At 32.5% G+C, this 21,426-nt stretch overlaps 2 protein-coding genes across 6 annotated transcripts; both read right to left on the reverse strand.

The window, feature by feature from the left end:
- Positions 1–505: 505 nt before the first annotated feature.
- On the reverse strand, positions 506–2,429 carry LOC142544718 (putative homeobox-leucine zipper protein ATHB-51). Its single transcript, XM_075651753.1, has 3 exons — positions 2,103–2,429; positions 1,416–1,765; positions 506–957 (listed from the first exon to the last, which is right to left on the reverse strand). Exons 1-3 carry the CDS (start codon positions 2,203–2,205, stop codon positions 724–726), a joined length of 687 nt encoding a protein of 228 aa, XP_075507868.1. The 5' UTR covers positions 2,206–2,429; the 3' UTR covers positions 506–723.
- Positions 2,430–13,131: 10,702 nt separating this feature from the next.
- Positions 13,132–21,205, reverse strand: LOC142546314 (YTH domain-containing protein ECT4-like). Of its 5 annotated transcripts, none has more exons than XM_075653965.1 (9): positions 20,729–21,205; positions 20,620–20,643; positions 18,737–18,774; positions 18,457–18,634; positions 17,872–17,930; positions 17,272–17,784; positions 16,284–16,769; positions 15,166–15,378; positions 13,132–13,865 (listed from the first exon to the last, which is right to left on the reverse strand). In XM_075653965.1, the coding sequence occupies exons 3-9, from the start codon at positions 18,746–18,748 to the stop codon at positions 13,605–13,607; spliced, it is 1,722 nt and encodes a 573-aa protein (XP_075510080.1). In that variant the 5' UTR covers positions 18,749–18,774; positions 20,620–20,643; positions 20,729–21,205; the 3' UTR covers positions 13,132–13,604. The 5 variants fall into 5 exon arrangements, with proteins under 5 accessions (XP_075510080.1, XP_075510076.1, XP_075510077.1 ...); XM_075653961.1 differs by having other exon boundaries at positions 16,284–16,778; positions 20,729–21,204; XM_075653962.1 differs by lacking the exon at positions 20,620–20,643 and having other exon boundaries at positions 16,284–16,778; positions 20,729–21,204.
- Between the last annotated feature and the right edge of the window lie 221 nt (positions 21,206–21,426).

The raw sequence follows: 21,426 nt of genomic DNA on the forward strand, positions 1-21,426 counted from the left end.
AATTATCTATCTCTATGGCTTAGTAGCCATTGAATTATTGTTTAAGCAAATTTATGACTGAAACTACAATACAACAATATTTCGGATGGCCACTTTATCTTCTTCGACCATTCATTAATTAAACTCACCAATTAGTTTCCAAAATTAGTTGAAAATTAAATGTAGCATTTCAATATATGCCAATCAATTAAGTCTCCAAGGCTGCAAATTGATTAAAATAATAGTTGGTAACATCTAAGCTTTTATTTGAAATATCAGAGATATTTTTATGTGAAAAAATAATATTTTAATCCCTATACTATACTTTAAAAAAAGAAGAAAAAAAAGGTATACGAGTCTCGGTATAATAAATTTTGCGAACAATTCAATCTTAGGCATGATCAATTCAATTATAATCAATCATTTGGGAAATCATAAAAACATATGTATAATTAAATATTTATAATAATACTTAATACTAATTAATTAAACAATAATTATAAAATATAATTATATTATTTGACATTAAAGTAAAACGAACACCTGCATGAAAAACCAAACAAACATCTCACTTATCTCAAAACTAGTTAAAAATTTCTAAGTCTCCCAAGATCAAGAACCTTAATCTCATATTATATTTGTTTCTTAAGTTCCAATAAACCCTATCTAAAACTAGATTAACCACTTTAATCCTATAATTAAGATTAGACTAGACATGACAAATTATCCTTTGTAAATTTAATTTCAAGAACATGAAGGCATGTCGGCCCAGTATGCAGCACTCATCATAACTGGATTATAGTCATCCACATTTAAAGCATAGCTGCATTCTGGAATTTGGTTAATGTTACCACGGGACTTATCGGAACTCGGAATCGATGTGCTCTCGACAGTTTCTTCCCCGGAAATTTCTGTGTAGGCTGTGGAGACTTGCTTCTTAGCCACTTGATCCTTTAGCATTGCCCTCAGGGAGAAGACCTTGATACAAAATTTCAAATATTGTGCAAAATTAGTTAATTACGAATAATTTGTGCATACATGGTGTAAATGGAAAGTAGTTAATTTCTAATAATTTATTCATGTATATTGAATATTTGGCGTAAATTATTAATGTATATGCCTTATTATATAATGAAGGAAGTGAAATATGAGAGAAAAGTAGGACAAGAATTTAAACCACAAAGAGAAAAATTTATTTTTAGGATAAATTAGAGTTTTGAAGTGAAGATCAACCAAATGGACACATGTAATGAATTCGATGACAACCCACTTTTTATTTTATCGATTCTAAAGAGAAATTATAAAAATATACAATTTTTGTTAAAAAATATATTTTTGTGCTATTTTCAAGAATTTCAGGAGCACGAGATTAAAAAAGCGCATACATTTTGATACTTTTCTTAGCATACTTGTGTGAAATTTAATTAATTAATTACCTCTTGTTGAAGCTTTTGTTTCTCCCCGGTAAGATTATCGAATTCTTGTTTAAGCGAATCGTACAGTCGCTCGAGCTGCTTGCCCTTCCAGCGAGCCCTTCTGTTCTGGAACCACACAGCAATTTGTCGAGGTTGCAGACCCAGTTCCTTAGCCAGCTTCATTTTCCTGTCGGGGTCCAACTTAATCTCTTCCTGGAAACTATTCTCGAGCGAATCCAACTGGTCCGTGCTCAATCTTCTCTTCTTCAGATCTTGCCCGTAGTTACTGTTGACGTTGCTCTTATTGTCTATCAATTCCGGAAGCATCGCATGTTGTGTTGCCTGCATCGACTGCTGCTTCATTTCTAGACCTAAAAAGATTCGAAAATAGGATATTTGTTACAGAAACATATGGAGGCCACAGCCCTTGCTAGCTTCATTAATTTCACAGAACTCTTTATGTCATTGATGAAAGACAAACCCTTTTTCACACTCCTTAAAGGTCTCAGTTTCTCAAATGAAACAAGTTAAATTTTTTAAATCTGATTTTTCTGAAAATACTAATTTATTCTTTCTAAACCTTTTGAGTTGTTCCCTGTGGAATCCATCTCACCCCCCTTAAGTACTCCTCATGCAAGAACACATAAAGACAATACAAAATGCTGCATATGTAACTTATTTTGATAAGTCAAATCTGAAACAACAAACCTGCAGGATAATGATCGCAGTTGTAGCTGTAGAGGAAGCTGAAAGAGCTCGGATCAGGTACTCGAGGAACGAAAGGCACCCGAAAATTTCCATTCCAATCCATTTCCAAACCTTTTTTCAATACCAACAACAAAACCTAGCTTTTTTCTACAAAATATGTCAACTTTTGGACCAGTAATATTGCAGACAAAGAAGAAGGATAAAATTTTAGTATCCTTTAGTGAGACAAATTGAGAATAAGAAGACGCGAGTGAATATGCTTTGGGAGGGACCAAGACAGAAACATGAGAATGCTTCACATACGCAAAAGAAAGAAAGGGAAAAGGCTTTTTGTAAGGGCGCATTGCCTCTAACTTTGATGCAACTAATATATACTGGCAGTGCTGTGTATTCTCAGTATGTGTGAGAGATTAAGAGAATTATAAGTTTTACTTTAGAAATAAATTAAAGTGACGTTTTTAATTATTTTAAATGATTTTTTAAAAAATAATAATAATTTATATTTATTTTAGAAATATTAGTTTTTTTGTCTATTATTTATAGAAATTTCTTTCTCTAGCTATATCGACTTTTGTAATCCTTGTTTTGTATCTATATTAAGAAAAAAAATTAAATATTTCACGTGGTTGGACTATATAAATTTTTGGTCATTCAATTGACTAATTAAAATTTGATCTTGATACATTAAATTGGCTTTTTTTTCTCCACACTTATTCTGATTTTCAGCAATTCAACAATATCCGATGTTGTTTCAGCATCATTTTACTCTTTGTTACTATTCCGACAAAAATCAAATTAATTGTGAAAAAATAATATATTATACTAATAACAAATTTTAAATAATTAGGGGATTAAAATAAAGGAATAGTTTTTTTTTTTAATATATATTGATTAGTATGTCACCGGCCATCACTTTTCGTATATTATGGATATAAAAATATATAATTACTCTCTCAACTTCCACTTATCTTGCATCAATGCTCAGTATTTTTTTTACTGGTAATCTAGTATCACTTTTATTGACAAAGAGTGATCATTGATACAATATTAACAAACCAAGAAAGAAAAACATCGTTCACCCAACAGAAAGGTGTCACTACAAGAAATTTCAGAATCAACAACACACATACGACAACGGTTTTAACTAAAATCGTTGTTAAAATTTTTTAACAACGGTTTTAGTTAAAACCGTTGTCGTATATCATTTTTTAAGCAAAAGACAACGATTTTGGTTTTAGGGGTCAAAGACAACGGTTTTTAGGATCAATGACAACGGTTTTGTAAAACTGTTGTCTTTGAACATTTAAGACAACGGTTTCATGAACCGTTGTCTATTAGTGTGTTTTTTTGAACATTCAACAACGGTTTCAGAAAATCGTTGTCGATTAGCCTCAAACACAACGGTATTAGCGATGGTTTTCTTAAACACGTCGCTAATATTAGTGACAGTTATAGATAAATCGTCGATAATTTCAAAAATTAGTTACCGCCTAAAATTCCCTCCATTTTCTTCCACCAAATAAGCGACACTTTAAGCATAACATCGTCGCTAATTTTAGCGACGGTTGTAATAAAACTGTCGCTAATTTCAAAAATTTGATCCCGCCTAAAATTCCCTCCATTTTCTTCCACCACTCTCTATAAATACCAGCAAATTCGCTACATTTTCTTCCACTTCATTTCACAACACTAAAAATTTTTCTCACTTACACGATTTTACAACTTCACAACACTTAAAATTTTTATCTCTTACACGATTTTATCATTTCAAAACAATTAAAATTTTTATCTTTTACACGATTTTATCACTTCATGAAACTTAAATTTTTTTATATCTTACACGATTGTACCAATTCACAACACAGATTTATTAAATTATTAATTTTTTTTTATTTTACGTAAAATATTAGCGACGGAAATCATATATAAACCGTCACTACATAGCGACGGTTTTGAAATGCCGTCGCTACATTTAGCGACGTTTAATAATAAACCGTCGCTAAGTTTAGCGACGGTGTAGCAAACCGTCGCCAAATAGAGACGGTTTATATATGCATTCCATCGCAAATATCATTTGCGACGGTTGTTGCTAATTGTAGCTACGACAATGATTTTTTTTGAGCGAACCATTTAACAACAGTTGCTTTAACAACAGTTTTAAAATGGCTACGACAACGGTTTTGTCGTATGGCATTTTTCTTGTAGTGCCTAGGAGATGAAATAATAAATTTTGTTATTGAGTAAACAACTAGATTTGCCGAGCGCTAATATGCTTGAATTCGACTATCATCAGCGCTCATGACTGCATGCACGGCCACATGTGAGTCAGAAAAAACCTGAACACGGTGAAATCCTCTCTCATGAACCATCTGTACCCATAGCTTAAGAGCCATAAGTTCTGCGTACACCACAGAGAATGGTTCAAGTATCATTTGACCAAACGCCAGCACTAGGTTCCTTTCTTGATTTCAGATTACACCAACACCACCATAAACATTTAGTTTATCATTAAGGGCCGCATCCACATCAAGCCGGAGGTGACCAATTTGTGGTGGCTTACAGTTACAGATCCTAGGCGAGCCAGTTGCAGTCCCATGTTTATCGATTTGAACATCACTCAGGGCTGCCGATACTCCTCAATATATCGGTCATCCCATTGCTTTGGCAAAGAATTGTGATTATCCTCGGCGCAGTGTATGACTTGAAGCCAACTATTCCAAGCACACCAGGTCCGGCAAGCAAATCTTTCGAACTCAGTTTTGCTTATCTGGTTCATCATCCATAGGCAAATATCCGTAGTAGAACGCTCTCGAACTTGTTTTAGCAGTTTCTTGAACAGCTAGCACTTCCAAAAACCCTGAATTACTGGAAAGAAGAATAAAGCGTGGCTCGTAGTGCACTCGATAACTGACGCATATAAACTGTAACTATTTGGTCCTCTAACTCATCTGCTGCATTGACAACGTTTTTGCTTTCTCACGCCTCTTCCTCCATATTTGAAATTATAGAATTTGAGTCGAACTCAAATATGTTCAATTTTTTTGTGAGCCGAATTCGAATCATATTATTTTGTTTATTAATATAATATATATTAAATCATGCTTAGCCGATTACTTATACTTCAATCTTGTATTACTTTTTAAAGAATTATATACTCCCTAAGCGAAATATTCTTTTTTTCTTTCGTCTGTGTTATGATATTTATCCAACGGTATAAAAGGACTGTATTTTGTCCTAATTTTTTTTAAAAAAACATATTACTTTATCTATTTCATACAAATTCTTGGAAGAGGATTACCACAAGAATTAGGATATTTTCCTAAATTCGACAGTAAGAAAAAAAATGTGCCGAGACAAGGAGGACAAAATTTATATTAGGGTTTAAGCACTTTCAATGACTTTTAATGATATGTTACGATGCATGCTTAAAGGAAAAAAATATGAGACAAGTTAGGTCTTTTTTTCATGCTCCGGGATTAGGGCTGCGCGACCACATATAGCAACCACTTCATATTTATTATCGTTTTACGAAATGATTAATCTGAGTTGCATAGAAGGTAATTATAGCTCATTATAAACTTCTAATTTTATTGGTGTGGAATGGGGTATCACACCTTTTGAATTTTCTTTACTATACTATTAAAAATAACACATCTAGGACTTCTCTCAATCTAAGTATAACTTCATCCAATTTTCAAAATATATCAGATTGCACTCCTTCAACAAAATATTTGCATGAATCTGTTAATTAAGTGCAAATTATGAAGTATTCTTGAACAAATCTTAGATGTCAAGCATTTGGGCAGATCAAATAAATAATACAAACGTAAATTTCGTACTTCAAATAACCCTTTTTTGGAAGAAAGAATTGTTTCTACATATTTTGTCAATATTTGTGATAAGATCTTTAAATTTTTCGGGGCGATTATAAAATTTGAGGAAAACCAACCACTAATTAATCCAAATTCAACCACGAGGTACAAACTTCCCTAGATAATTAAGCAATGCGTGTATAATAAATATTGTAAATTATTATATTTAAATGTTGGAATAGATAGGACTTAGTATAGTGATTAAGAGGCGTGTGGGAGGCGCCGATGCCTACTTTGTTCTTCAAATTTAGCCACTTTAATTTTCATAGAGGGGGCATCTCATCGTCCGTACAACCCCACATTTATAATTGTGAAATTAAAATTTATATTTTATTTGCAATTTTCAGAGTGAAAAGTGTATATTTAGCATAAAGATTAAAGGGTATTATTTACAACTTAATAACACGAGCACAAAAACTTCAGTGAGATCGTCTCTCAACTGACAAATGAAAACATATATTTTTTTTGTCAAAATATTATTTTTCACTCTAAATATAGACGGGTCAATCAGTTCCATGAAATAAACATGTGAGATCGTCTCACAGTAGACATACTCTAACATGTGAAGCGAGAGGATTTTTGGCACTGTCTTCTTTTCATTTTTTTGATCTAATTAACCTTACTTTTTTTAATAAAAAAAAATCCATTGATATATTAAAGGAGAAAATATTATTACTTATTTTTAAAACTTATTTAAAATAAAATAACCTGTTTTCCATTCATTTTTAATAGATACGTATTTTAGTAATAATTTTTTCTTTATTTTAGTATGAGCCGAACATATATATATCATGGCATATAAACGTTATCCACTATTTGAAACGCAAAATGTGTTATATTTATATTATATTGGCAGAAAAACATGCAAAATTTGAAAAAAAATTATTGGTTGATTCATTTGATAAAGTATTAAAAAAAATATCGTGTTTGCCTTGAAATATTTAATCTTGTCGATTAGACGATTACCCAAAATAAAGACATTGAAGTTTCCATCTCTAGCTGTAGCAGTGAACTAAAAATTAAATTTCAATTTATGCAAGTTTTTAATGATTGGAATTTCTTGATAAATGCCTATAAATGTCCATAAATAAGATAAAGAGTACTCGCTATTGAGGAAAGTTCTATCTAACCAAATATAGATAAAATCAATTTAAAAAACCGACAACGATTTTAATCTATTAAAGCGGAGAAGTAAATACAATTAATTAGACCTTGTTTTGTAAATTAAATTTGTGGCTCACCTAAAATTCCCAATGTCTCAATATTTAGGTGGGTGTATTCGTTGCAATATTTTCTGATTTCTTTTAAATAACAGACTTTTGTGGAGTTTATAGATTTTTACTGACTTTTGCATAATCTCAAAATTTATAAAGATTTTCACAGAATCTTGTAGATCCATTTTTGTATGCCTTTTATTGATATTTGTAAACTTTTTTTATAGAACCCTATGGATTTTGTAATTTATTATTATGATTTTTTAAAATTTATTTGAACAACGTGAATAATTTTTACTTATTTCAAATATTTCTCTCTTTCAATATAATATTTGTTATATATTTATTTTACGAAAGACAAAAAATAAGTCATTATTGCAATTAAACTTAAATTATTCAAGTCAATTCAATATGTTTATTTAAATAATTAATATTTTAAAAAAACACATAATAATAATTTTCGATATTAATAAATAACCAAACTGAAAATAATTTCATTCATTTTAAATAAATTTTGTATAAAAAATATATCAATTTTGTTTTTGACATTATATCAAACAAAAATAATAAACAAGACAATTATTTGTACCTGAAAATATATAATAAGTATGCAAGAATTTTGATCAATATATAGATTAATTAAAATTATAGAAAATAATTAAACATCAAATGTTATATAATAATTAATAAAAAAATTTAAATTTTAATAATTAAAAATAATTATCATTTTCAATTTATAGATTAATAAAATATTATAATTTTTTTTGTTATGTATTGTAATACTTTTTTTATTTTTTTAATAAATCTAATTTTAAATTTTAAGAGGTTTTGTGACTGAAACTCAAAAAATAACATGAACAATGCTAATAATTTTGATTTTAACTATTGTTAACAATAAAAAAAAATATGTTTTTAAAAAGTACATATAAAAGGAAAAATATTTGCATGAGAAAAGAATGAAAATTAGTGTTTGTATTAAGTACGTGAGTTTGAGAGATTTTTCAATTAAATGTACATCAAAATTTTTAGGCTGAATCAAAAACTTTCTTGACATTTTTTTTGTGTTACCTTAGGCTTTAATTCTTATACTTAATAGAATTTCATGGAATTATTAAAATTCTATTGACATTTTGGATACATGTGGACTTTTGTAATGTTTTTAAAAGTCAAGTTTGAATTTCACGTAACTTTTTAAAATTCTACAATTACATTGAATACCATTAAACTTTTATAGATTATATAAAAGTCTAGATTAAATACTTTTGATTTTTAAACCCATAAAAATCATTACAAATTTAGAACCAATACACCCCCTTTATCTATGTTTATACTTCTATTACCGCTCATGATTTTTATCTCGTGAATTTTTATGAACATCTATATAATTTAACACAAAAACTTTTATGCGATAGTCTCGCCGAATCAATTTTGTGAGACAGATATCCTATTTAGGTAGCTCATGAAAAAATATGATTTTTATGTCGAAAGTATTTTTTATTATCATAAATATGGGACTAGTTGGCCCGTGTGTGTGTGTGTGTAAATATATATATATATATATGCATTTGATAAAAATGTAATTGGACACAATTGTTTTATGTTTAGTTACGTCGTCGCAAAATGAACTTTTTTGCATGTGTTACTAATTTATCGCACAAATTTGCGACACTAAGTTATTGAATCACTTCTATCACATCCAATAGGTGAGTAACACATCATCGGTGTTCATATAAGTGTACAAGGTGTGTGTGGAACATATCAAAACTCATATATATACATATACATGTATCTAAAGTGTCTGTGTTGTAAATGTGCAGCGTAATTTAGAAATATCTTACACGTACAATACTCTATATCACTGTGAGTTATCCCATCCATAAATCAAAGCAAAATTAAAAATGTAACCGTTGCACGGTGCACACATAATGTGCATTAAAGAATGGTGGAAACTGAAATAATAGATAAACAAGTGAGAGTACGTACAAGGTGGGCGGCGGGAGTACCACCGCCACCTCCACCAACTGTGCAGCGCCTACTGAGATTCATAAATTACGCAGACTTTTCCTTAATGTGATCTCATGCATGCAAACTAGCTCCCAACCACCAAGAATATTGGCCTTTCCTCTTTTAAAATTCAACCATATATACTGTGGATCAGTTCTATTTAAAATTTGAATATATTCAACAAGGATCGTAACTTTAATCCAATTAGAATTTATTTTTATATCTCTTGTGGAGTAATTAATTATGGTAACAGTAATAATGATAAATAATCTGAGTATATCACTTTTATAATTACGTGCATATTCAAAAACTCGGATTCCTTGTAGTTATCAGTCATTTTTCAAAAACTGAAAAAGGAGACAATTTTTTATATAAAAATATAAAGCATGTATCCTGTGAGACGGTCTCACGAATCTTTATCTGTGATACGGGTCAATCCTACCGATATTCATAATAAGAAGTAATACTCTTAGCATAAAAAATAATACTTTTTCATTATAACTCAAATAAGATATTTATCTCACAAAATACGACCCGTGAGACCGTCTCACACAGATTTTTGCCAAAAATATATACATTTATATGTTTTTAAATAACATACCCGATTGTCCCATTTCATCAAATCTGGAGAAATTAAGATTTTGATTTTATGAATGACAAAATAGTCAAATACATCCTCTAAGTTTGTCAGTTTTGAATTTTTTTTTCCGTTGAGTAGTCAAAATTCGATCTTGGTCCTATAATTTTGGTTTTTTGGCTTTTAGTCCTTTAAGAAAAATTGATTATGTAATATCGAAAAATATTAAGAATAACACTGAAAAATTGTTGATGTATCTGATGTCACATCGTTATTATGATGTCACATCGTTATTCCAACAAAATATATTATCAAATGTCACATCCTATAAAATTGGGATAATAGTGATTGAACCAGAGTGTGTTCAATAGTGTGAAGATATTGGTGATGGAATTAATTTCATTGCAAGTTGATGTCATGATAATTTCATTTCGTGGTTATGCAAAAATAAAATAAATGATGCAGAGATGATGTTGAAATATTAATTTTTATTTTGAAATATTAATTTTTTATATCATTAAATATACGACTATTTAAACAAAAAATAAAAGTGCATACGATTGAAAAAATTTAAAATTACATATAATTAAAATTTAAAAGCTTAGAAATAATTTTAAAAACATATTTTAAAAATAACACACATAAGTAAAAATTAACAGACAAATATTTAAACACACATATAAAGAGGCTAATATGATTTCAATTTTTTGTAATGAACTTTTATGTTTTGTCAAAATGTTAAACACTAATATGATCTTGACCATTGATTTACAACGACTAAACCATCTCATTCACTCTATATTATTAATTTTAATTATTTAACTTTTTTATTACTAATTTTAATAATTTAAAATCAGAATTAATAATAATAATAATAATCAGAATTAATAATAATAATAATAATAATAATAATAATAATAATAATAATAATAATAATAATAATAATAATAATAAAGAAGTTGCAGGGCAGCTTCACCGCACGGAATGAATACACGTAGGGCCTGCCTGCCTGCACCTCGTGCGACATTCTTGACCCTTGGAGGGGCGAGAAATTAAATGGGCGAGGAAGAGGAATCGTGGGTTTCCTTGCCCATTGTACACGCCTTTGTAGATTAAATTAAACAACATTTTCAGAGCTTTTTATTCATTGAAGACGTACTTCTTTGTGCAAAAAATATTTGAGATATGTGCAGCTTGTAAATGTAAAAAGTTTGGATCTTCTCGACCTCGAGTTACGGTCATCCTGTAAACAAGGACACAAAATATAAAGTTAGGATGGTGAATTACCATCCAAAACAGCATTAGCAACATCAGTTGCTTCAGCACGAGTAGGCCTCAAATTGTCGGTCATACTATCAACAACGCGAGTTACCACTGCTGGCTTTCCTGCCATGTTACATTTATAAACGGCAGATTTTTGAAACAAGAACACCTGAAAATACAGAAGAAAGCACACTCAGAATTATTCTAAACTGGCATCTAAGATAATACAGGAGCGAATTGATTTCTGACGCGAAAGTGCAAATGCTGCGGAAGTTCATAATGGCAATGAATAGCGACGATAGGATGTTTGACTGGAAGAGGCACGTAATGGGGCTAAAAAATGTATGTTTGTGATTTTAGGGCCAATACTAGCCTTCCTACTCAAGGTATGTTAGTGATTGCAGTTGAAGTTAGTGCGAGCTGAAACTTCGTGATATTGGTTTAAATCCTCTACTTAGCTCTGTTTTGGTTTTTGTGTCTATAACAAAGAAAGAGACCATAAAGTTCTATAATCATTTCATATGGTTACGAATACAAGGGTGATACCAACGATATGGATACCAAACAATCTCCCGAATGAGAATACAACTTACACTGGAAACAGGGATTCAAAAGTAACCAAAGTAATTCAGGAAATAGAGATATTTGTAAATGCAGATTACATACATGAAAGAAGTCACATGCTAATGTGTAATGCGTTACTCCTTTGATGAAACGATAACATGATGAAATATGAACTTTGATGTTTCCTCTTTTGGCGGATCCTATTTATTTATATATTTCGCGTCATTCAATATGTTTGGCTTCAAGATGCTTCTCGCCACCCTGTCGTTAATACAGGGATAAAACCAGATGTTTATATAATTTTCCTTACTCTTTAAATAAGAATCATAATTTTCATTGCAGGTTTTGTACATGTTTCCGCCGAGGAAACTGTTGAGAAGAACAAATTCATTGTGAAATATAACATGTAGTTTACGTTTATATTCTTCGTTGAGTGAATATAATATTGTAAATGGATTCTTATCGAGTAAAATACCCTCTCCTGTCTGTGGATGCTTTGGAGAAAATGATGGAGATCCAAGTACAGTGCAAAAAATGGTTTATCCGTAAGACTGCCTTCATCCTTGTATTTCGTTCTCATTTGGAGCTCAAATTGTGTAATACTTGTATTTAAGCTTCGATTGTGAGTTTTTTTCCTTAAATTTTTTTGCTTTGAAAATTCAATTTTTCACATGGTTTGATTTCCATAACATGCAGTTTAGAAAATTTATATATTCTTCAAATATTTTATTTGAAAAATGTCAAAAGTTAAAAATCATCAGTATGCCCTTCTTTTGCCTCCTTTTAGCTTATTCACTAAGCTAAGCTTCCCAAAGTGGATCCAATAGCTGATTCAGCGGCTGTAACAGCTATAATAAAATTTGAGAAAATGAAATCGAAAAAGAGTCGATGTTGAGGGGAATATTAAAGAGAACCATCGACTATCTTTCTCTCGAATTCTCCCCCTGTTTTTACATTTGGATCCCCTTCTTGACCAAGCAAAGTCGCACCGAGACCTTTTATATTTTAGTTGGGAAAGAACAGTGAAATCAATCCAAACCGTGCAATGAAGATTAGAAGAGACCGAAACTCAAATGAATTGACGGCCCAGCACTAGCGGTGGAATATGATGTTTAATTCCTCCATTTTGATTGGTATATCATGAAAAAAAATGCTTTGATTTAATGCACGCCTTCGTAACAGGATCATCCAAACCAAGCTGAACATAATCCAATGGTTTGGTTTTTAATTACCAATGGTCTGTTCTAGTTCATTATTTAGCAAAAATCGATAAGTTTTTATCAAAATCCAAACCAATCCGATTGTTACTTATAAAAAATGTTTAATCTTACCCAAGCTTGAACACATTTAAACTGTATTGAATATCCACTAAATTACTGATGGTTTCAACCGCGGTAATTTGCCCACAATTTTACGAAAACAGAAAGAAAATTCAGTAAAAAATTTCCAAAATCAATTTTTTCCTTCCAAACGAGGGAAAAAAAAATTGGCTTGAAATGAATTCGAAATAGCATAAAATGATACATCTCTCTTGTAAATATGACTGCATTCATTCGATTTTAATTGCCACCTCTTTTGAGGGGCTTATACAGAATGTTGATACATAGCATCCTAATACAATCTGTAGCATCGTAATACATTCTGCCCTCCAAGTAATATAGAATATAGAAAAGCTAAAAATACAACCACCAAGCATTCGGCACGCAGATTTCGCAATCCTCCCATGCCTACACCACCCTATCTTGATAAAAGACAAATTAAGAATAGCGAAAAATAAAAATGAAATGACTATAGGAAAGAAAGAAGAGTACAAGAGCTGTCCCAGTGTTCAGCCTCTAGTCTTCCCTAAAAATCTCCAATAACCAAATAAGACGAATGAGAGAGATTCGATGAAAAGGGTAACACCAGCTACCATGAGATATCATTCCCCGGTCAGTAACTTCTGACGATAAATTCAAATGCCTAGAAGCAAATGCTGCAGTCTGCTACATGTTAAATACGATACCAGCTACTCCAAATCCTTCATTTTGGACAGGTTTTTGGCACCATCCAAACGGAGTGTGTCCGTCAAATTATCTGATAATTGATTTATCGATTCAGTAGCAAGTGAAGTTGATGTATTTCCAGTTGAAATGGCTCGCTGTTTGGCCTTTCTCTCAAGCAAGGACTTTTCACGGTCATCATAGAAGTTGAAGTCGTCAAGAAGGGATGTTTCCGAGTCATAGTTCTTGAAAATTTTGATCATTTCAATTCCCTGTTCTAATTTCACCTGAAATAAGGATTCATGGATAAATAAGTCGAATGTGCATGGCATTGCAACATGTCAAAGACATACTCAATAATTGGAACTATTAAGATGATTTGATGAATCAACTTGAAACCATGAAACCAGTTGGAAAGAATAAAATCCGGAAATATACAATCTAAAAGTGAGAACATTCATTCGTGCATCCGGTATTCAAAACTAATATAAGAACCTACACGGTCACAAAAGACTTGCCTTTTACACCAAGAAATACTGCATGTTAAAAGTAATCATGATTAAAAATGTGACACGAGGTCCTGGCGAAAATTAGTCTAATGTTGTAACAATTGATGGAAAATGGTTATCTAATTAGCAAAATATATGTATCACTGATCCACTTAAACCAGAAAAATTTATGATTGTAGTATACCTTTTTTAAGGTTTTCTCGTCTATGAGAACAATCCCTTTACTCACAAGAATTAGTCATCCATCTGAAGCTAAATGATACATCTCCATAAGCGCCAAAACAATTGTAAAAAGAACAATTACTTAATTGAATCCAAAAAACCTAAACTCCCACCATGATTCCCAGCCTTCCCCCTACTTTTCAGTTTTCACCAAGGTCCAGTCCCACCGTACTCGAAACTTCAAAGTACACAACCACCTCCCCATACTCCCCAGTCCTAAAAGTCCGATCACCAATCAAATCCACTATCCTAACACACTGTCCCATCTATTACAAGAAAACATGCATGATTCACCACACAAGTGTTTTGTGTGCTTCTGTTATGCAGCTAGCACATGCAATTCTGGAAAAGAGGGGAAAAAGTTAAAAAGTTAGGAAATCTCAACGAAAGTATTTTCTACAGTTCCTGGATTGTCTACTGTGTGTTCCAAATCGATCGCTTGAAAAAATTAATAATAAAATGAGTATATTGATATCATTCTAATTCGAAACAATTGCATTCACAGCAACTATATCACTACTGACATCCCAAATGAAATTCTTACTTCTTTATTGAAGTATCTTCTTGGACTGGACACTCACCTCAAGTGTCGAGAGAATGAAAAAATCCCATTCCTACCATCTTCTATCCAAAATAAATATCAGTTTGAAACAAAACAAGGAATCTAGAAAACAGCTGAAAATATCAGAGAAAGGAACCTAGCAATTCTCAAGTCGTTAAACCAATTGAACGAGGATAATTACAGTTAGAACTTTTATAATAGCTTAAGATCTCTGGATTGGGTTTTATCACTTATCAAAATCTAAACATGACAACTTTTCAGATCAGAAAAAATAAATCCAGAACATGGAAATACCTCTTGTGAATCTCGACTGTGAGTAACAGGCTTGGTGTCATTATTTTCAAGAAGTATGTGGCGGAAGAGACTGTTGGGTACATCTTTTATGATGTGCCATTTGACAGGAAACTGCCCACTCCATCTATCCTGTTGCCAATAATCAGCATCATTCTCAAAGTCAACAGGTCCTACCATCTCAGCTACACCACAAAACTGCCCACTAGCATTAACCTGCAGTAATTACGCAGCCATTTTAAAAGAATAAGCTTCCTGCCACAAAAAATATGTAACATCAAGCAATTGCTGGTTAAAACAAAGGAGGAAATAAATCTCAAAGCAAAGCCACAGGATTAAAATTTAAAGAATTAAACAATAAGGTGAATGGTAGTCTAGATCAGAAAATAAAAGAAGTAAAGAATCTGCCAATAATATCAGATTCCTTAGCTACAGTACTACACAACATAGTAAAGATAAAATATTAATAATCTAGATCAGAAAAATAAAAGATAGTGAATAAAATAATGATAATCTAGATCATAAATCAGTCAATAATGAAAGATAATAGCAGTAGTGGATAAATAATTAAATATATTTTTGTGATATAATATATTTTTGCTTAGCTTAATTATTTCAATAATATTGTTTGTAATAAAAGAATAGCATAGCATATAAATATATTATTTTAAAAAATTAATAGTGCGCCTGGTTTCGATAAGGCACGTCTCGCCTTGCACCTTGGGCTCAAAGGCGCCTTTAACAACTATGCTTGGCACAGAAATTTCTGACAAGTTTTAGCCTCTGTTACCTGATAGTTCCTTACGCTATCTGTCCTTAATCGGAGACCAATCCAATCCCAAAAGACAAAATACCAATACCACTAAACACTGCAAACTTTTTATCTCATTTATGACAGCTATTCGACTCCAAAAAGAACAGAGGATTATCCTTGTGGTGTTGAATCACTTTAAACAATCTCAAATGCAGAACTATATTTATCACTTCTTTCACAAAGTGAACAATAGCTCACAAGATAGGTGTTATCAAACCTTTTATTCAAAATGAGTACCTCGCTGTCGAAGAAATTGCAAGTAAAATCAAAAAGGGTATTGTCAGTTAAAAAAAATCAATCAACTTACCGAGAAAAAGAGAAAGAGAGGACAATTGCCTTCCATTTTCTTTGTACCAGCGTAGGCAGCATCCAGCTTCCTGTTTCCTAGAGGGGTACTAGACCAAACACCATATTTTATACTTTTATGGATATTATCTTCGCTGAAAGACTTAATAACAAAAAATTTGGCTCGTTCATAGTCAACTATGAAATCTAGGGAGTTAAACTCGTTGACTTGAAACCCAGAAGTAGACTCAACATCTTTAATGCCTGATGCAGACCCCTCTTCAGAGGAATTCCTTCCTTTTGCCTTCGACGCCCTTGGCCCACGGTTCCGGTCACTTGAAGTACCTAGTGTATCAGCGGAAGTACTGATAGTTTCCCGTTCTCTTTCGCGTCTTCCACCTTTGTCAATAGCAAACTGATTTCGGCTAAAACTAGACCCAGAACCACTTTGGTATGAACTACCATGAGCATAATATCTGGATGAGGAGTTTGGTGTCGCTCCAAAACCCTGAAATGCCTGCCAATACGTAATTAGAAATCAAGAAAAAGGCAGGTCTATAATTAGGTTTTCCGTAAATGGTTTAAAGATTATATTAAATTTCCATTAGCATGTTCTAGTCAATAGTAACTCATACTGGTATTCGATATTCCCAAAAAAATGCTACACATCATATGAAAGTTAGCACTATATATAGCAGTGTGGGATGACAAAACGTTAAAATACAAAGCAATTAGCACACTACACCTTTATGCTAAAAATACACAGATTTGGTACACATTAAGAATGAAACATTTGGTATATATTATGTATTCTAGTAGAAGTTTTGACAGGTCAGCCAAAATTCATTTGAAGTTCCTAGCAAAAATAATCTTCACAGCCTTAATCAGTCATGAAAGCAATGACAATAGAAAGGCACAAAGATGATTGTTTATCTCAGTTGTGGAGGCTTTGCGTCTATTTTTTCAATGTGAAAAGAATGTACAAGCTTATAAGAAAATTTTAAACAAACCTGTGCAACATTTTGCTCATATGATCCAAGAATGCCAATAGGTTGAGGGTATACAGTTCCAGAACTTAATGGAGACATGAACCTGCTAGTGTCTAGAGAACTGGAACGACTTGGCAATCGTTCGCTGGATCCAAACTCTCCAGGGAATTTGTAAAGACCAAGTCCGCTATTTCCGGATAGATCCCCTCCACCAAAAGATCCAAAAGGTAGATAATAACCTGAGCCAGGCCCAAAAAAAGTGCTGTCAATCAAATTTTCTTGACTGCTACTTCCACCTGGCATCAACTCAGCCTGTGAAACTGAATGCACCGAAGTAGCATGTGGTGGGCCAGGTGAAACAGCTGGAGGATAGTATGGCGGAGTCACAGGTATTTGGTGTGGAGAGAACAGCTGACCATCAATCATTATTGTCGATAAAGGGCTAGGCAATGGAGGAAACTGTCCATATGCCATCTGGGAGTCGAAGCCATAGCCCGGGGGAAAGAAGAGTGAAGAATTTTCGTTGTACATCGCCTTAAACGTGATGAAACACATTTTAGCATCTCACTGCTCTCTATTTCAGTAAAATAACATAGATGCAACAAATTTATATATACCTACCGGAGGTATGATTTGCAAGTTGCTGGCATTGTCCCAGTTACCACTGCCATTGTCGAAACCTAGAGAGCAAAGGTTGATAATAAACCTAAGCCACATAAAGAAAGCAAGAACAATACAAGTAACAGGAAACAAAATGTACAACAGCCAAAGGCATTTTCTACCAATTGTCTTTTCCAAAAACTGACGTTAAACCCAGTCATAGTCTTCAAATTCAACATGAGTCACATGATATTTTTCCCGCTGTAAAAGTTAATTGATGCGGGTAAAAGTTAATTAACGGAAGTCTCAAATCCCCGCATAGAAGTGCGTCGATGGAAGTTTTTAAGTCCCCAATTTTCTAGGTGAGTAACAGTGACATCGATGCATTACACACTAGAAATCATGTTTTCCATGATCCACAAAATGCTTAGCCAATTATCTTACTATATGCAGACAGTAAGCATCAACAAAAAATGAGAATATAATTCCCAACCTTGCAAGAACAGGACAAATTACCTTTCTTATCATTGAGCGTGAAATGTGAATGTTTCTATACATGAAAGTACTACTGCCTACATTTAAATAGAGATACATCAAAACACTAACCTCCAAAATAATAATTCTGGTCTTGAGGTTTATATGAACTGAATGGATACGTAGTGGTGAGAGATCCACTAGTTTCCGAAGTTGCCGGCATATCTTTTGTGTTTCTTGAAGCCCCCAAGATGGCAGCATTTGGAGGAGGATTTACAGAAATAATCCTTTCATCTTTTGGTGAAAGTGGCTAATATAATCAGATAGAAACAAAAATGAAGCAAATCATCAAAGCTAATTTGAGCATATAGATATAAGATCCAAGTAAAACAATGCATTGCTGATAACTCACCTGCTCAGTCATGTTATGCAGCTCAATAGTTATGTCACCTACATCACCAAGGCAATCAACAACTTTTTAAGAAAGGAAATAAAGGTCACTAAAAAATATCAATAAGCATTTATAAGCTACTTGAAATATTATAAACCTTGTGATTAGAAGTCAAACTAATAAATTAAACCACAAAAATGAAGAAGACTGGGTTAATTCAAAGTACTCCGACCATTTTACAACACATGATGATGTGTAGGTAAAATAGACACAAATAAGGATACAAAAAGGAAATGTAAGGCTAAGAAATCCCTTCCAATATGGATGACAGAGTCCATTTACGATGTCAGGTGCCAATTTAAGAGGTTAAAAAATGCCAGTTAAAAAAAATAGCATGCTAAGCAGGAGATAAGACCATGGCATGAGTATTTCTGTGCTCTGGTGGCTAAACTTAAACCAAGGATGGGGCGCAAATCATGTAGATTACTTTCGATTTCGGATATTTCTTAGGTATTCTACTCGGTATAGATTTCACTTTTTTCTTCTCTTGTTCGTCAGCTTATGTTATTTCTGTATCAATGGAGCCACGATTTCGGACAAAAAAAAATTTAAACCTTGTTTGGAAGGAAATTGTGAAATGGGTATTTAACTGGTTTTGCATCTTATTATTAATAGATTGGTAACATAAAGACAAAAGAGAAAACCGTACGCTTATGACATACATGCATTGCCCGCATTTCATTTAACCAAAGTGAGAAAATAGTAAACAAAAAAACCAAAATTATAATAACAAAAAGTTGCATATTATTGATTGTCAGAAAAGTACAACCCTTGAGATTGATATAATGAGAAAATATTGCATTCAATTAGAGAAAAGACATACAAATAAAAAGGTAACAAAAAAATATAGTAAAAATCTAAAGAACAAAATTAAAATCATGTAGACTTTTTCAAAATTATTGACATATGAGCGTATAAAATTGACAGTAAAAATATGTCATTGCCATTTTCATTACTGGATTAACTAATTTGATATTAAAAAGAAGTGCTCCTATGTGTGTATTATAGTATACATACTACTCGGAAAGTTTTATCAGAATTATTTCTATTCAGCTTGTGTTTTAATAACTTAGCGGTAAGATAATTCTTGTGATAAACTTGAGAATATGAGCGATCGATTTGAATATTCAGAGTTTCAGTAGTCTTCAATGTCTGATGATTGCCTCGTTAAATGCTTGAAATTTCAAATGTTAATAATCTTGTAAATGGTCCTTCATTTTACGACCAACAGCCTTTCATGTAGAGAATGTCACATGTTTTGTCCTCTTTACAAAATTAGCATGCGACTATAGCAAATATGTGCCGAATAACAATAGCAGAATCGGTTAACAATAACGACAGGTATAGAAATGTGATGTCATAATATTTATGCATTATTTCTAAATGTCATGTAACACGTCAAACAGAGAACAAAAAAACCAATGAGGCATTTATAAGAAATTTAACAAATGAATAACATAAACAAAACATTAATATGCATTATAACTTAATTTATTTTCACCGTGTTATGTTACACCGCCGTAACATACCTATATCAACTCAAACGATCAATTTTCAACTTCAAATCCTTGGCCTATATTAATTTCATTACAAGGCGAATAAATAATTTCACTCAACATCACTTAAAATATCACGAGAATTTCCGAAGTTCAAACACTAATATTTTCTAAAAAATCTTATCCAGGCTAATTATTTTCCAAACTTCGTTCTAAACTTCCTGAATTCCGTAATTCGCAATATTAATTTATGGCAATACTTAAAATCGAATTACTCAACGTTATAATTCGAAAATTCCCAAAATTACACAAACGGCCCGACAACAACCTAGGTTCACGGGAATTTACCTCGAAATCAACCAGATCATGTACCTACAAAAGTAAAACAACAAATAATGAATTTTGGTGCAATAGAGGGATCGAAAATCGAGTTAAATCGAGCAAGCATTAATCTTACCCGGGGCAGCCTGTAAATAACTGATCAAAGAACTGAAATCGAGCTTCAGATGCACCCCAAATCGAAGCTAAAACCAGGCTGGTCGGAACAATGTTCGCTCGCGGTGGTGCAGCGGTGGAAACTTGGCGGTTCACGGCTGAAACTGCTGGGAAAGAGCTGGCTTTGGTCGGGATTCCTTCCTCTACTCGAAAACAAGCTTCCCACGGCCTCAAACACACAATCTCCAGTTAAATGGACTGAAATCGCGAGAGACGAACAGCGCGCGCGAGAAGGGTCGACGGGTCGCAGTTGGGTCCCGATTTCCCTCGAAATATATGTGGATCCAATAGATATCTTAGGTCTCGGGCTTTCCAAATATGTTATCAATTTCAATTTCCGGTAACAAATGGAGGAGAATCGAGGCGGCAAATGGGCGGTGAGGGTTTGGAAGAAATTGGGCGAAATCGGGGAGAGAGAGAATCGGTGTGTAGAGTGGGCGTAGTATTTATAGTAGAGCTCGAAATGTGATTGGTTTTTTTTTTTTAGCAAAAACTTGACGGTCCTGTCGTATTTTACGAAACAGATTTTTTATTTGGGTTATTCATAAAAAAACATTACTTTTAACTTTAAGAGTATTACTTTTTATTGTGAATATTGATAAAATTGACTTGTCTCACATATAAAGATTCGTGGGACTGTCTCACAAGAGATCTATTCTT

The sequence above is a fragment of the Primulina tabacum genome, chromosome 5 (genome assembly GCF_025594145.1).
Source record: "Primulina tabacum isolate GXHZ01 chromosome 5, ASM2559414v2, whole genome shotgun sequence".
NCBI lineage: Eukaryota > Viridiplantae > Streptophyta > Magnoliopsida > Lamiales > Gesneriaceae > Primulina > Primulina tabacum.